The sequence below is a fragment of the Lepisosteus oculatus genome, chromosome 15 (assembly GCF_040954835.1).
Source record: "Lepisosteus oculatus isolate fLepOcu1 chromosome 15, fLepOcu1.hap2, whole genome shotgun sequence".
Lineage (NCBI taxonomy): Eukaryota > Metazoa > Chordata > Actinopteri > Semionotiformes > Lepisosteidae > Lepisosteus > Lepisosteus oculatus.
The window spans coordinates 28,236,492-28,252,993 of record NC_090710.1 but is presented as its reverse complement, the minus strand read 5'-3'; the positions used below and the strand labels follow the sequence as shown (position 1 = coordinate 28,252,993).

The window sequence follows — 16,502 nt, the reverse complement described above, 5'->3', positions numbered from 1 at the left end:
TGCAGGATTGTGTATGAAAGACCAGTGCAGATGTTGAAAGATGGGTGTGACTCATTCGTATCCTTCCATTTCAGTTCAGAAATTTGCAAAACTACATTTTGGAACTCCATTCCACCTGCCAGCAAGCACCTTAATTTTTATTAAGCAGTTATTTAACCTTTTCAACTTTCCAAGTAAGGTAAAGTATAACACCCCAGAAACAGGTGAATCTGACATTGTAATTCATTCTAATGAACATTTTGTTTCAAAATAGTTCTTCTTTTTGGTTGGACCCAAAGGGTAGGAATTTATTTAGCTGCTGTTATTCTTCATTTGGTCCAGTGAGACATCTGTTAAACAAGAGCAGTAGGGTTGATTGTTAGCTACAGACAGAGTTTCTTGTAGTAGTTTGTGAGTATAGCAATTATCACTTAGGAAAAACGTGTAATTGTAATGAAAATGTAAGTGACTTGGAAATAGTCTTTGCAGTCCTGGTTTTTCAAATCACTTGAGCAAAACCCTGAAGCACACATTCATTTTATCTGCATTTAATGACTGTGAAAACATTACTGATTGTGAAAACGTTAACCTTTTATCTTGAGTGCAGCACAAGGCAGTAAGCTGACCCAGAAAACATATTCAATTTTAATTCAAGTGTTCTGCACCCACACAGCCTTGACTGACTCTTGAGAATTTGTTGAATTTCTGGGCCTTCTGTTGTTTCAGGGCGTTAAATTCTTTATGCATTTTTTTAAAACATCAGTATGGAATAAATGAATAAATAAATCTCCAGCCTTTAAGAAATACAGTAGTTTAAAACTGTTTTTGATTAAACTCCGGTTTAAAAGAAAGGAATGCCTGGAATGTTCTGGAAAAGCCAGTGCCTCATCCCGTATTTTATTAATTGGGCTGGTCGGCAATTGGTTTGTTCTTCAGTTTGAGGGGAAAAAAACGGGTCATAAAACACAAGTTACAAAGTTGTCACCTTTACATCTTCCGTGAGCTACATTAACAAGTGGGAGTGGAAGGGGATGGGGGTGGAAAAAGGAAATCCATTTGAAGGAAAATGTTTTGTGTCCAAGGCACACAGTCAGGATGCACATTCTAAACTAATGGGAAGAGAGTTACCAGTGATTCTGAATTTCACTGATGGAACAGAGCTGTCGAACCAAGTGCTGTTGTATGTAATGTACAGCTGTGTCTGGCAGGCAGTTTTATGGGTGAGGCTTCTATTGTTCCTAGAGGGGAGCTGTTGGAAGTATTGTGCCAAAAATGTGCATTAGCTATAATACTGTAGAACCTTTGTTTCAAAACCCGACCTCTGTCGAGGAAAGTTAGTCTCAAACAAAACAAAACTTTTTCTTTTTTTTTTGCAATTATTGTGCCTTTCTGCATCGTTTTCACGATCCATCATCACATGTAATCTGGTACATGTTTCCCAGTCTCGGGTTCATGTTCCTGGTTTGGGATTGGGCAGTGAATTGTTACCACTGAGTGCATTCACTGCCACTCATTTATAATGACACTCATCAGACTGCAGGTTTACACCTTTAAAGAACTTGCGCTTAGACTTGGTACTTGAGAAAAGTATCAGCCAAATTGAATTTAAACAAAGTGTTTTAAAAACTAAAAATGTGTGTCTTTTTGTTTAAAATGAAGTTTAAAATAATTTGTACGTTTTTTTTTCAAATTCTTTTCAAGTGTTCTTTACTTAAACTCTGCAGTTTTGTTGTTAGGGTACTGCAGTATAGGGAAGACACGTATGACAAAAAAAAAACCTCATATAATACTATGTAAATAAAAAAGGTTTTGCAGTTTGATTAATTTGATAGGTAGTAATGGAAGTGCAGTGATGAATCTCATTATATGCTATTTTGTGGTTACTTTAATGCTTTAGATTCACCCCATATTTTTAATTTCAGGTTTTTTTTACAGGAGATCCTATGTGATACATTGATAAAAATAGATCTTGAATCTGCTTAGAGTTTCATCGATGTGAAATGAAGTGGAGGTGTGAATTATCACAGCTACATTTCTGTTGAGTTTGAGCCCTGTGGTCTCGGGTCCGAGACTGGGAGCAGGATGCCCGAATGGCGCTCGGAGTTTGGTCGGATTAGTCTGACAGGTTTGTCTTGGCCTGCGGCTCTCAGCGATCACTGCTGCCTCCCAGGCTGGTCTTGGCTCGCAGGCAGGTGGCACTGTACAGCAGGAGAAGCACAAGCCTCTCGTCCAGTCGACACTTCTCCTCTGATGGCAGGCCGTGCGTGGCCTTTGACCTCCTTAAAGTTGAATGGCTTCCTCATTCTCTCCTGCCTGGGGTCACAGAATTCGGACGTGTGGTCCAAGCTTTCCTCTCCATCACAGATACACTCTGTGGTGTGTGGTGTAGTCTGCTGTACTGTGCATGTTCCAAGAGATCAGCGCGAATGAGAATTGCAATGTACCTGTACGTAGTGGCAACAAACTCTACTCAAGGTGTATTTCGACGTGAAAAACGCCCGCGTTCTGAGATGGGTGGGAGTAACAGGAAAATAAATTAAATGTGTGTTTCAGTTTTAGATTGTTCAAATCCGTTCGTACAGAATGGCTCCCTGAAAATACCTTCTCTTCACCCTCCTGTCTTTCCGTCTCAGGTATGGGATGAACTGCTTAATCCAGTTTGAGGATTTCGCCAACGCAAATGCCTTCCGCATCCTGAACAAGTACCGCAACAGGTACTGCACTTTCAACGATGACATCCAAGGTAAGGCGAATCTGAAGCTGCTCTCTTTGTCACACAATAATGATGACTGTTCCGCTACACAAATCCAGCATTCGTTTAAAAAAATGTTGTGGTCTTGATTGAGTATTAGTTTGACATAATACTTTTTTCTGCCTCTAAGAACTTAGCATGCCAGCTACTACGCAGTAGTTGTGTAAGTAGTATGTAGCGTAACATAGAGTTTCCAGCTATATCTCGTACCTACATACAGTATGTGTGTTTTGAGAAGGTACTCTAACAGTGCTCTGTAAAAAAAATGTAACTAATGTGTTCAACTAATTATTTGTCAATACTGCTGAGGCTCTGACTGCTCCTTTCAATAAATATTCCCAAACTCCAGGTACAGCTGCTCTAATTAGCAGGTCTTGCAAAAGCCAGCCTCTTAAGATATTTATGGTGGAAATGGAGAAACCTTCGCATCACATGTAATTGTGTTTATTTGTTCACTATAGTCTTTTCATATCTTAAAAGGTACGTAGATTAATAGATTAATGAGTCCCCTTTCCCCTTTTTGGAGTTGTAGGATCCCCAATTCCATGCATATGTTCTCTTTCATACTGCTCGTATTTTGGAAAATAAAAGAATTATTGTACTTGAAGTACGACCTTTAACATTAAAGGCCCAGAAGATTAGCCTGGAACAAGAGCAGACCCTTTGATGTATCAAATCCTTTAGTGTGCATGATCCCCACACACCGTAATTATGGATCTAAAAGATCTTTTGGATTCAATAACAGGACGAGGTAAATCACTCCAAGCAATAATTACTGTCTTAGCCTGTCTTAACCTCTTCCTGTGGCTAATATTATAAAAATGCTTGGACAGCATTTTTGTGACGTACACTATCACTTTAAAGTACTGTTCGTAGTTAGAGGATTGACTCAGTCTGACTTCCAGAGTCAGTTTGAGCTCAGCGTACCCCAGGGTGTGTAGCTGTAATTCCCTAAAGCACAGTCGGGTGTATCAGGACGTTTTAATATTTCCTAGCTCAAAGACCCCCTTTTAAACTGAAAGTCCATTTAAAACATAAAACCAAATCTAAACTTATGTTTACTACAGTGTAAGAAATACAGCAAATAATTATAAGATTTTACAGTAGAACTGCTTGTCAGAATATCCATTGTAAGAGCTGTCAGAACAGATCCTCCTATAATTGGGAGTTTATTTTGCACACTACAAAACGTGGGGGTGATGACTTTCACTTTGCGTTTGAGGAGAATCTCTGGGAACCACAGAGGTTGAAAAGACCAGGCATATCTAAGTGGATAGTTTGCCAAAAGGGAACATAAGGGCCTCTGTGTAAAAATAGCATGTACTTCTGTCAGCTCCAAATGTATATCTTTGACTCAGCTAGATGTTCTCTGGTATGAAAGGCTGCAGATAAAACGGCTAAATTGCTCTCACTGTTACTAGTGAATGAACAACAGAGCAGCAGCATGAAAATTGGAAGATTATTCAACACTGTATTGCATCTCTGCCCTGTTGTTTAGTAGGATGATATAATAAATAATCAATCGATGTTCAGTCTCAAGCGTGAACTACAGTACCTGAGTGATATTTCGGTACCAATTTGTTTTAAATTCCTGTTGTTATATAGAGGAAAAAAAAGTGTAAAAAAATGCAATCATTTTCATGCAAAGTAGCAACTAGAGTAAATAGAAATGGTTGATTTTCATGCCAGTTTTGTAAAATAAGGAGAAACGATTATTACTGAAAGGAAAAGGAGTAGGTTACTCCCCAGGAGTGCAGCACTAAGGACAGGAGTCAGCATTCGGGAACATTCTCCACCCCAGAGAAGTCCAAGGCAAATACTGTCTTTCCCCAGCTGGCTAGAGGGAGAGTTCCCTCTGTGGTCTGGAAGCTCTTGGCCTTTGTTACTGTGGGACTGTGGGAGAGCTCTGGGAATAAGAGACAAGTTATGTTAATCCTTCAAGTGGAATGTAGTAAGTCAGACTGCACTGTTTCTCCCAGTGAGATGTTCCTTCATCTGTGGGTGACAGGTTGTTAAAAGAGGCTGAGAACCTGTTACCCTGTATTTTTACATTTCTCTGATGCTGTTCTTCAAAATGACAGTGTATAGGCCTGCATGAGTCAGGAGGAAGTGTGCAAATGTGCCTCTTCCCAGTGGTTTCCCACATTCCAGGAGGGCAGGGTTCAGGCTGACAGACGAGCCTCCCAGGCGAAGTGTGCCTGCCGTTTCTATGAAGCAGGAGATTTAGAAGTGAACTTCATCTTCCCCAGCACAGCTGTAGGTCCAGGATTAAGGCACTGTTCTCAATGGGATGCCCAATGGCAAAGTCAGCTCCAACCACTTCATACGTATTTTTTTACAGCTTAATTCTGCTGTACATACACAGTATGGTCCAAAACCTATATTGTACTAATGAACCTTTTAACATAAGGCGTGCATATAATGAAGTAAAAACCACTAACATTTAGAATACATGTTGAAATCTGAAATCTAAAAAGAAAAAGTGTACCAAATTAGCATGTAGTACTTGCAGAACTGTGCAAGAGCACGTACAAAGCTGCACAGTCAGTCTGTGCCTGGGGGAGTCCTCTCTCCTGGCTCTCAGACTCCTTTTCTTATTCCCCACGGCTTGTAAACAGGGATTATCTGGGAAAAAAAGTTAGCTGCATATCAGCGCCTTGACCACAGGATGAGTCAGGCGAATCTTTGTGCTGTGTGGGATGTAATGCAGGGGTGTTTGAGCCTTCAGAGAGCCGTGTAGAACATTCCTCCAGCCAGCAACGTGTTTTGGGGTGTTTTTCCATCTGTTCAGAATCTTTTACAAGCTGGCTTCAACTCCTTGCTCACTTAGAAATTGGACTTGGCTTCGTTTTGTTTTTTTAAAACAACAACCTTGACTCTCCCCATTTTTCCCCCAAATGAAATATATCAGACCATCCGGAACACAGCTCAATTGTAATTCTGGGTTCAAAAAGTTATATATAAAAAAGAAGTTTTCAGCCAAAAAAAAGCAAACATTTGAAGATTTTTATGAAATGTGTCTGACTGGTTAGAACTGGATTAAAATAACCTTAATAAAAAAGGTTTCTCCTGTTCACACCTTTAGAGAGTGGAAACAAGACCCTGTATATGAGAAGCTCCCATGGCCAGAAATAAAAAAGGCAGTGTTTCGGTCTGGGTGTGGCCCTTGTGCGGGTAGTGTGTGCACTGCCTTCTGTGGCTCCGTGCAGCCCACCTGCTGAAGCCCTGGAATCCAGCATCTCTGTGGGATGAGAGCCGCGGTTCGGAGGCCAGGAGTGGGCCCTTGGACATTCCCACAGCAGTGACGTGTGCCAACGCTCATGTGTCAGTGACCGTTCGGACTTTCCCAGGGACTGTCCAGGGAAAGTGGTTTTGTTCTGTTGCACTGTGGGGCTCAATAAAATGGATCCGACTTAACGGCACCATCTAGCGCTGGGGCTTAGGATCTAGCTAAGGATGCCTCAGTGCTTGAGAAACATAGCGAGATAGCAGAACTGTGCGGAACTGTGTTTCCCCTCTTGCCACTGATTCCTGCCTCATTTAGCCTATAGTTTTAGCCCATAAGAGGCTAGAGATCCGAGTTTTAACTAAGCCATTCTCTACTGATGAACACTCACAGCAAACAATGCACTTATATAATATAATATATTTATATATATAGTTATTTATATATATAGTTATTATAATATAACCCGCCACCCCAATTTCCAGATTCCTCTCCCCTAAGAATGAAAATAAAAAGACAAAAACGGCAACCGACACTTTCCCAGAATCCTCCTGCATAATATTTATCATTGAAAAATCATCTCCCTATTTACAACGTTACACAAAACACCCTTCGACTTTTCAGAAACTTAGGACATGTGAAGTCGGGGCTGATTCTCCTGAGGTCTCGTTGTTCTGTGTGTTGTAGATGGCGGGTTTGGCCTGGCCTCACAGGAAATTAGCGCATGGGGGGTTATTTTTCTTGGCGAGTGCCTTGTGTCTCATATTATAATAAATCTTCATTTTACCAAGATGATGGTTTAAAAACCCCATCAGGACTTTACGTGGGGATCTCAATGACCCAGCAACAGCAACACGCCGGGAAGGTCACGGAAGTCTACCCTATTGTTGTAAATGTGTCACACTCTTTCTGTCCCCTGGTGACGTTAGACCATTAAATTAAAAAATGATTGAAATGAAATTGAGAAATATCCTGTTGCTAGTCGGGACTGGCTCCAGCTCCCCCACAACTCTGAATTGGAAGAAGCAGTTAGACAATATGGTGGATGGAGTGATATACCTATATTGTTAACGCAACTCATCAGGACAAGCCTGTGCTACAAATGGTCTTTAAATGTAGATTGGAGATTTAGTGTACAATCTTAGACTTAGAGCAAGAAGAGGTTAATTCCACGCTGACAATTATTTTAAAAATACAATGTTTTAAAAAATACTTCTTCAGGTGTGAGGGAGACAGAGAAAAGATTCATCAAGTACTGTAGCTGTAGCCAACACACCCTGAGGCAGCTCCTCTCTCGAACCTCTTCGGACTTCAATATCTTGGCCTAGCAAAGAAGAACTAGGCTGTCATGATAAGATATGAAATCTGTAGAGCTGATAAGGCTTTTCTGAAAAGCATTTTGTGTGTGTTTGTATTCTGTGGAACTTGTGATAAGCACAGGCCATAGCAGAGGAGTGATCAGATGTCCATTCCCGGGTTAAAAAACCTCTTGGCCGAAGTAAAAAAGATTGGATTAAGCAGTCACCATCTGTGGCTTTCCCGTAATGAATAGCTGTTATTCATCAACATTGGTACTGCCCTTTCCAGTTTATTAAGTTCTTCATGGCCTGGGTTTAAAAATGTACAGCTGTCCAAACCAGCTTGAAGCTCGGAGTGAGTGACTCCAGGACTGAAATGTGAATGACATCAGGATTAGATACTAATTATGGTTCATTTAAAATATAAAGTACACATTTTGTTTTATTATTCGATTATGAGTCATTGACAGATCCTACGATCTCTCCGATGTAAATGACATGTAAATGATAACAGCTAAATTACTGATGTGGGAGCCAAGCCAGATATGTATTCAAGGCTCATTATTTTGGCAGTCTCATGTTGCGCAATGATTAAAAAGTCTCCAACAGCACAGATAATTAGTTCCCCATGAGTGTTACCGATGAAAGATGCACTGTTCATGTCACAGGGTTTAAGTTTAAGAATGATTTATTACACATGAGCTGAATCTTAAGTCCCTGTGAATTATAATGTGCTTTTCTGATCTAAAGATTCTAGCAGAATAATTCCAAATGGTTCTGAAACCTTACTGTAAATCTGCATTATATGTGTGGGTTTCCTCCAGGTGCTCCAGTTTCCCCCCACAGTCCAAACACATACTGGTAGATGAACTGGACTCTGGGAAAATTGGCCTTAGTTTTGTGTGTGTGTGTGTGTGTGTGTGTTTGTATTTGTGTGCTTTGCACCAGTTGCATACCAGGACAGGACAGGCTTTGGTTGCAACCCTGAACTGGAAGAAGAGGTTAGAAAATGGATGAATGGATAAGTGGGTGAGTGGATGGATTTTACTGTATTGTAAATGTCAATCTCCAGGACAAGCTTTTGCTAAAAATGCATCCACAGGAGTTTGACAGCCTTGCTCTCGGTACTTTACTATAGCTTTCTGACTTTTTCCGTTTTGCCTCCTGCACATCCACGGGATGAAGACTGCAAGCAAGGTCGACTGTGTCCCTCCTACTTTGCGTAAGAAGGAAACCAAGTGGTGGTTTTGCAAAAATGTACCGTACGAGTGTTGTGTGTCAGATCCCAAAGTGAGCGGGGTCTGTGGGATTAAGCATCAGGCCTTAGTTTGACATGTAGTTAAAACACGTTGTTTTAACTGATTGAGTCATGATTCCTCAATGATTGGTAATGTATGGCAGCTGTCAGTCATGATTTAGCGATGTGTACGTAAATGTGTTAAACTGCATCCCCTTAAAAATGCAACACATCATTTTACCCCTATTTATTAATTTTGGAAAGCACATGCTGATTATCGAAGGGCACTCAGAGCTCCCAGTTGCTGATGCAGGCACCCCTATGTCACAGCTTATTATCAGTGAGGAAGCAAGACCGCAGATTGCACATCAGCATGATTGAGAGACCTCTGGATACTGGTGTAGGGTGACACATTTTTGATGAATCCTATTTCCGGGTCTCATCTGTGATGGCAGAGCGTGTGTTTTCAAGGGAACCTTTAGCGCCGCCTTGAGGGGTCAACTTGCTGTCAGCGATGACCTCACAGCACACTGTTAGGCTGGCAGAGTTGTGCCTCCTGTGCTTTGCCCGTTGTTATAATAACACCCGTGCAACCCATGAAGCTTTCAAAGCAATATTGCTCAATCTGTATATGCCAAAGGCCACTCGTGCCTTTCTGCTTCAGTCTGCTGTCAGCATCGCTCTGGGATGGTCAAGGATGCTATGGCCCTACAAGGATGCTATGCATTGCAGAGGCAATGAAAGAATGAATGACACCCCTGCGATCTGTGGGCATCATTTCTGCCAATCTGCGGTTCCATCTTCATTCTGGTGCTCAAGCTAATACTGGCACACCTGGTATTGATTACTTAAGTGCACCAGCAGTGCCGATTTGGAATGCGCTGCCTGACCCATGCCGCATGTAACAAACTTGTTTACAAATAACGAAACGGTGTCACCACCCGAACCTACCTAATCAACCACACCAACCCAACTCTGTCACTTCTAGCATTTCTCTCGAGTCTGATTGCTTCCAGCCTTGCCTTGCAACGGCAATGAATCAGTTTTCAGATCGGACCTTCACCACAGCTACCCTTGAGGTCTGTGAAGGAACAGCAGACCAGGTATTTTTTTTCCTCAGCGTGCTCTGAGAATGTGGATCGATGTAAGCAACCTCACACGAGACGTTGTTTGTTGTTGCGTTGCTGAAGGCACCAGGAGATAATGGCTCATGTGTCAATTCAGACAACATCAAGGTTTGCATACAGTGGTTGGTGGATATAGGAACCACCATCAATTCAGGCTACAATAATTTATTGAACAACTAACTAGATCGCACACAGAACCACATAAGCAGCTGTTGGCTGGGTGGTCCTGTATGTTCACAGACATCAGTGGAAACCTTGACACATGTTGCAGCTGTAAATACACTGTATATACCCTGCTTAGTACAGATGTACAGTAAGTGTACTTTTCAGTACATATAATAACATACTATATAATGGGCACCTTCTTTAAAAACACAGAAACAGGTGCACATACTGACACTAATGTTTTGGATGGGTATAGTTACTTACTCCATGAGCAACTTATTTGCTCTGTAGAATTCTCTTCATACAAAAATGTTCAGTCAGCAGTCTTTGGACCACATACCTTTTGAAAACATGGTATGCAAGATTTCTGGAGCACGCAGAGACAATCTCATAATCCTGTCCCTCTAAAAACTGCCTCCCCCCCACAGAGAAAAACGAGCCTTCATTATATCGTGGGATAAGCGAAACCCAGTTTAGCATAGTGTAATGACTGTGGTGCCCTCTCAACCTAGGAGGTTGATTGCCGAGGAACATTTTTATATGAGTCATTTGTATTGCAAATTACAGAGGCCTGTATTTCCACAAAGGTATGTGCAGTATTTACCAGAGCTGTTTTAGATAATGTCTAAGGCCTTGGAGCAAGAGTAGGCTGCTATGTGTGGGAAGGTCCTTAACTAGATTCCCTTGTATTGCAGTGTATATATATATCTGTTGCTTGGTCTCCTGCAAAGAGAACATGAACCTTACATGATGATATACATGATAAGCCTTTTTCTTTCTGTATGTCATCTAGGAAAACTGAGCAGTTCCCAAAACACAGGATTTAGAGTTACAAAACATTTCTTTTCTGTAGAGTTTGGAGCACTTCTGTCGTCCTTTGCTGCCTGATCTTAAATTGAGTTTAATATTAGGAGATTTCATAATTTATTATGGCTTTCCACACTGTTTTTTTTAGCAGGACTGGGCATTTCTGAACATCCAGCTACTTGTTTTAATTGGAATGTTTTGGTCACTGCTTATCAACAAACACAGCTTCAGGTCCATTACTTCAGTTCTGCTTTCCAAATCCTTGGAAGAAGCCTGCATTCCGGAATTCTGCTAAAAGGTGTAAAAGTGTAATCTTGCATTTATGCACATACTTGGGATACTTTACTGGAAATTTGCATGCTGAGAAAGCAAAAGGAAAGAGTGTTCCCACTAAAGGTTGAAGGTGAAGGTGATTACAGTGTCCAATGCTCTGTAAACAAACTGATTTGGGATCGCTAATGACAGGGTTTGGGATTTGGGGAATGTTTTCTTGCAGAGGCAAAGATAAAAAGAACATGGTTTTGAGAACAGACTGCCTTTCTTGTAGCAGACTGCTTGCTCATCTCATGTCTTTGCACTTCTGAATGGAATTTATTGTGTTGAGAGATTTTATTTCTTTTATTGCTTTCCATTCCTTCTGAGACAGTTTAAACACATTATTCCGGTTCTCTTCTGCCACTGACATCTCTGCTTATAATCAAATTCCAAGCTTTCAGTTGTAAAATTAAGTAAAACTGCAAGTGCTTTGACTAGAAAATGTATTAGGTTTTTTTCGCCTGTTTATTGGATCATAAACCCATTTAGCGGTAGGTTTGTGCTCTTTATGAATGATGGCTATGTTAAATTACTGACGCATCAAACTGTATTGCCAGTTCAAATGTCAGTGCTATGTAACTGTCAGTGATGCAAAGCACAGCCTTTTTTCACACTGATATTTGCAAGATGATGTCAAGAGAGAATTAAAACTTTGAAGATTCAAAAGTTCTTTCACCACACAGTAGAGACAGACACACATCTTTGTTTTGCAGCCCAACACCTGTTTCACCAAGAAGGTAATTTTCCTATTCATACATGAATGCCCATAAATTACTGATTGTGACTCAGGCTTACTGTTTTCAATACCTGAATCCTAACCTTTGTGTCATTTTCCTAGACCTTCATCCTGCAGTTATCTTTGATGATCTGAACACTACCCTGATAGCATGAGGTCCTGCGGTTTAATTTCTGCATGTCCCATCGCTTCCTTTGTGTTTGTTTTAATGGAGGTTTAATCTCAGAGCCGGAGCTGAAACCTTTTAAGAAGAACGAAGCTGAATAAACTGCTCATTAAAGAGCATAGCAATTTCCCTAAGACATAAATAAGATTTGTTTAAATCTTTTCTTAAGCCTCAGTATAAACACACAGAAAATGCCACCATTGTTTGGAAAAGCTTGGCTTTGCTTGCAGGACACTAGTGCCACTGGCAAACTCACATTTTGAGCAGGAAGTGTCCTGAGAAGGATTTCCGTCTGAGTCATTTCTGATACACACTGTTTCCCATTTCATCAGTGGAATTCAATCTGAATTATATTTTTTTTGAGGGGGCACAATCCCACAGTGGTTAGCATCGCTGCCCTGCAGCGCTGAGGGGCTGGGCTGCATTGTGGGCCTGGAGGTCTGTCTGCACAGAGTGTGCATGTTCTTCCTGTGTTCATGTGGGTTCTCCAGTTCCCTTCTACAGTCCAAAGGCATTCTGCTGGGTTCATTTGCTGTAGGGAATTATCTGTGTTTGTGTCCATGTGTCTTTCTGCCATGCGGTATATATGGGCATCTTGTCCCATGTCTACCCACTGTGGCGTGGGCTCCAATATGGACTCCAGCTCCCCCACGGCCCTGAGCTGGATGGATGGATATTTTTTGTCACACCTGCCCCATAGCTTTGGAGGGAAACTGTGGGTCTGTACAGTTCATGAACTTTTAATGAGCCCCGATGTACTGAAGGCCAGCTACTGGTAAAATTCCTTGTGACCTTAACTATCACATTGGAAAGAAGACAATTGTCCTAACGCTTTGACTTTGACACAGTGAGAGAGCAGTTCTGAGCAGCAGGCAGTGAGACTCGAATGATGATATGTTTCGTGTGGCACATGTCTGTAAATGTTCCATAAATTGTTATTGCTTTGGTAGCATGGATGGATGCTGGTCTTGCCGATACATCTCTTTGATTTTGAGGAGCATCTCCCCTTTGATTTTCTTGAAATGCTGAGCTGGTCTGTGCTCTAACACAAAACCAGACTGAGAAAGCAGAGTGAACTCCCGTCCTGTCAAAGGAGGGAGATTGGTGCCATCTTCTGTCCACAGCACAGCATTGCATATAGTCTTTTGTCATTTGTCTTTTGCATTTAGTCATTCTTGATCCTCACCCTGTGAACTAAATGTCTTAAGCCACAATACATTTGTTTTTGGTGTTGAACCTGATTATTTCCAGGACTTCTGGATCTGCTGAAGTCAGTGTGATTACACATCAATGCTCATTCTAGATCTAACAAACATTATTAAACAACTTAAAACATATCTTGATGTGATATTTCTCTTAAAACACTGATTCTTATTTGCAGACAGATTTACTGTAGTCTGTATTTGTTGTTTTTTTTATTGCTATATGAATAAACAGTAGGAAACTCTTTACAGTCCTTCACTATTAGAAAAGAATGAGTAAGTTTAGAAGTAGGAGGAGTTCATCTGGCTCATGTTGATGGTAGCAGTGAATTGCTTAAATCAAAGATCTCATTCAGTCATTTTTTGAAAGATTATCAGCTTCAGTAACATGGCTTGGTAGCTTATTCTAGACACCTGCAGCAGTAAAAACAGTGGCTCCTGTTCTCCATTTGAAATGCACGGTACCAGAGTTTCCACTTGTCTCCTCTGGTTCATCTTTCCCTGTCAATTGTTACTTTGTCAGTGCCTTTAAGGATTTTAAATAGTGTAGTCATGTCCCCTTATAGTCTTTATAAAGATAAATGTCTTTTGCCTGCTGAAGTAGGCCTTGCCTTTGTATAGGTATGTATCAGTCATTCTTTTCTTGACTGATTACAGAACTGCAATGTCTTTTTTGTACAGTGAAGAGCAAAATTGTATCCTTCTATTTATTCTAGATGAGGCCTCAAGAGTACGTGTAATCTTTCTTCTGTAATACAACATTTATCCATGTTTAATGCTGTTTGAGGCAGCGGTATTTGGGACATTTTTTTCGCTTGGGGGAAAAAAATTCTTTTGGGATTATTCAATTTGTCGATCGAGCCATGAAGATGTCATGAATGTAAGACACTCATATTGAACCACATCATTATCTCAGTGTCTCAGATTCCTCCGCCTGATTCTTTCCAAAATCAACATTTTTCTCCTGGAGGTCGTGAGCATCTGTCTGAACAGGGTTAGTTCTGAAGCAGAAGCTCGGGGCTCTGCTGCGTGGGGTCAGGGGCAATTAACACTCCCTGCGGACTGCTCTGCTCTCCTGCCTAGATCTCCTGTACCCAGCAACTCTTTTCAGTTTGAAGACATTCTTGCCCACGTTTGTATGTCTTGAACGGTATGTTTCGGACACAGAGCACAGGACATTTTTACTCAGTGAGGGAGTCTGAAAACCTGAACTTCCTTCGCCTCCTCTTCCTTCATCTTCTTCTTCTTCATTTAGTCTTCTTCTTAGTGATCACCCTGATAACTAAGTTTACACTGAGTATTTTAAAAAAAGTGTTTAAAGTTGAGAAACTGAAGGTGGCCACTTTCGTAAAAGCTTCCTTCTGCAACATCTGGACACAAGGACCTACCATGTATAGCAAAATAGAAGAAAAACACAATTGAAGAATTCCTAGGTGATTTTTTTTCCCCATGTGATCCTTTTCCTGCGTTGTCCCAAAATTACATTAATCTGCATTATTAAACCGTTCTTTGGCTCTTCTTTCATTCCCACAGGAACAGCCTCTGTTGCTGTGGCTGGCCTCCTTACTGCCTTGAAGATCACCAAGAATAAGCTTTCTGACCACAAATTTGTCTTCCAGGGGGCTGGAGAGGTGAGTTCATATGTAGTCTCTTCTAACTTGGCTTTCTCCGTCCAACTATTTTCTAACTGCTTCATCTAATTCAGGGTCACAGGGGAGCTGGAGTCTGTCCCAGTAAGTAGTGGGCACAAGGCAGGGTACACCCTGGACAGGGCACCAGTCTATCACTGGGCAAACAGACACACACACTCACACCAGGGCCAGTTTTCCCAGAAGCCAGTTAACCTCCAAGCATGTCTTTGGACTGTGGGAGGAAGCCGGAGGACCCAGAGGAAACCCACATGAACACGGGAAGACCATGGCGTACCACAAGGATCTGTATGAGGACCACAGCTTTTCCTGATTTATTTCAATGATCTATATTTTGACATAGTTTGTGAAATAGTCGCAGTTGTTTGCAGATGCTCCCAAAACAGGATGATAAGCAAACACTATAGAAGCTACAGTACAAAGGAAACTGAACAGGTCATTGCTTAAACACTTGAACACTGGCCAAATGCCTGGCAGATGAGTTTTAATATAGATATGCACAGAGAGTTACATGGAGGCAGTAAAAACATAGACAAATTAAGGAACAAGTAAATGTTGACTCCTCACTGAAAATTTGAAAGAAAAAATACAACCTTTTGGATTGCAGATATGTAGCTTTTAGAGTTTTGAAGATGCTGAAGGTAGTCTCAGATAGAGTTCAGTTGCTTGAGTTCCCAATAAGCAGCTCTGCTGCCTGGCAGTGTTAGCAGTGATGGATGTTAGTAGCTTAAAGAGGAGCTTAGGTTTTGTTTGTGTTTGTTTTGTGTTTTTTGGCTTGTTTTCCTCACGTTGTCAGTCAGGAGCTCTGCTTTGTTACCTACAACTTTGTGTGTCTGTTTTCCTGGGCACACCTATTTGAAAGATCTGTGTGAGTCACAGGCTGTTAAGCATTTTTCAGGTGTGAGGTCTAGCAGCTGAGACATTATGTTCTTTCTACTTTTCCTTTGCAGCCACGGCACACTGACACAGCACCCCCTCAAACCGTGATTGAACTAGCTACCCCTCACAAAGACGTAGACGTTTATGTTGACACATCTTTTTCAACGTTTCGACAGTGTGGGAAATCAATAAAAAAGGCAACAGTGTTAAGATACATAGCTAAGAGTGTTAGAATTGAAATCCAGATGTTAAGGTTCGCTGAATGAATCCCTTTCATTTGGAATCATTCTTGTTTTCCTTATGCAAAAATGATCATTTATATATGTAAAAAGTATAACTTTTTATTAAAGTGAATGTAAATCATGGGGTTTTAAAAGGGTACTATACACAAGGAGGACCTCATTTAGAGTTTTGTGCTCAGTTTTGATCACCACAAGATCAGAATGAAATTGCAGCTCTGGTATCTGTCCAGAGAAAAGTGATTAGATCTTACTGAGCTCAAGGCAATAACCTACACTGACAAACTATGGTTTCTAAGGTTATATAGGCTCAGTGTGAAGATATATGCAATGAATACACGCACAAAATCATCTCCAGGTTTAAAAGAAATTGGAATGCAGTAAAGATGAAGGCGTTTCTATAGCACTCTGGCTTGCGGCATTGTGTGATCTAGCGCCCCCTTGTGTTTGCAGGCTGCCATGGGGATTGCCCACCTGATTATCATGGCAATGGCCAAGGAAGGGATTTCCCACGCTGAGGCTGTCAAGAAGATCTGGATGGTGGACTCCAAAGGGCTGATTGTCAAGGTATTCCTGTCCCTAGCCCTTGGGCTGTCACCCCTTCCACTGCCATGTGGGTCTGTACAGTGAATGCTCCATAGACCTACTAGAAAGAGCATCTCAGCAAATTAGTAAGAAGCCTTGTGGCTGTTTATGGAGCACCGAAACTTCTCTTTGTGTTTGGA

General features: G+C 41.2%; 1 protein-coding gene across 1 annotated transcript in view; it reads left to right on the top strand.

The window, feature by feature from the left end:
• me3 (malic enzyme 3, NADP(+)-dependent, mitochondrial) overlaps positions 1-16,502 on the top strand; it is a 63,548-nt gene that overhangs the window by 39,727 nt on the left and 7,319 nt on the right. Inside the window, exons 8-10 of the mRNA XM_006639188.3 lie at positions 2,613-2,722; positions 14,544-14,641; positions 16,231-16,344. Of these exons, the coding sequence (XP_006639251.1) occupies positions 2,613-2,722; positions 14,544-14,641; positions 16,231-16,344 (322 nt within the window). The remainder of the gene's footprint in view (positions 1-2,612; positions 2,723-14,543; positions 14,642-16,230; positions 16,345-16,502) is intronic.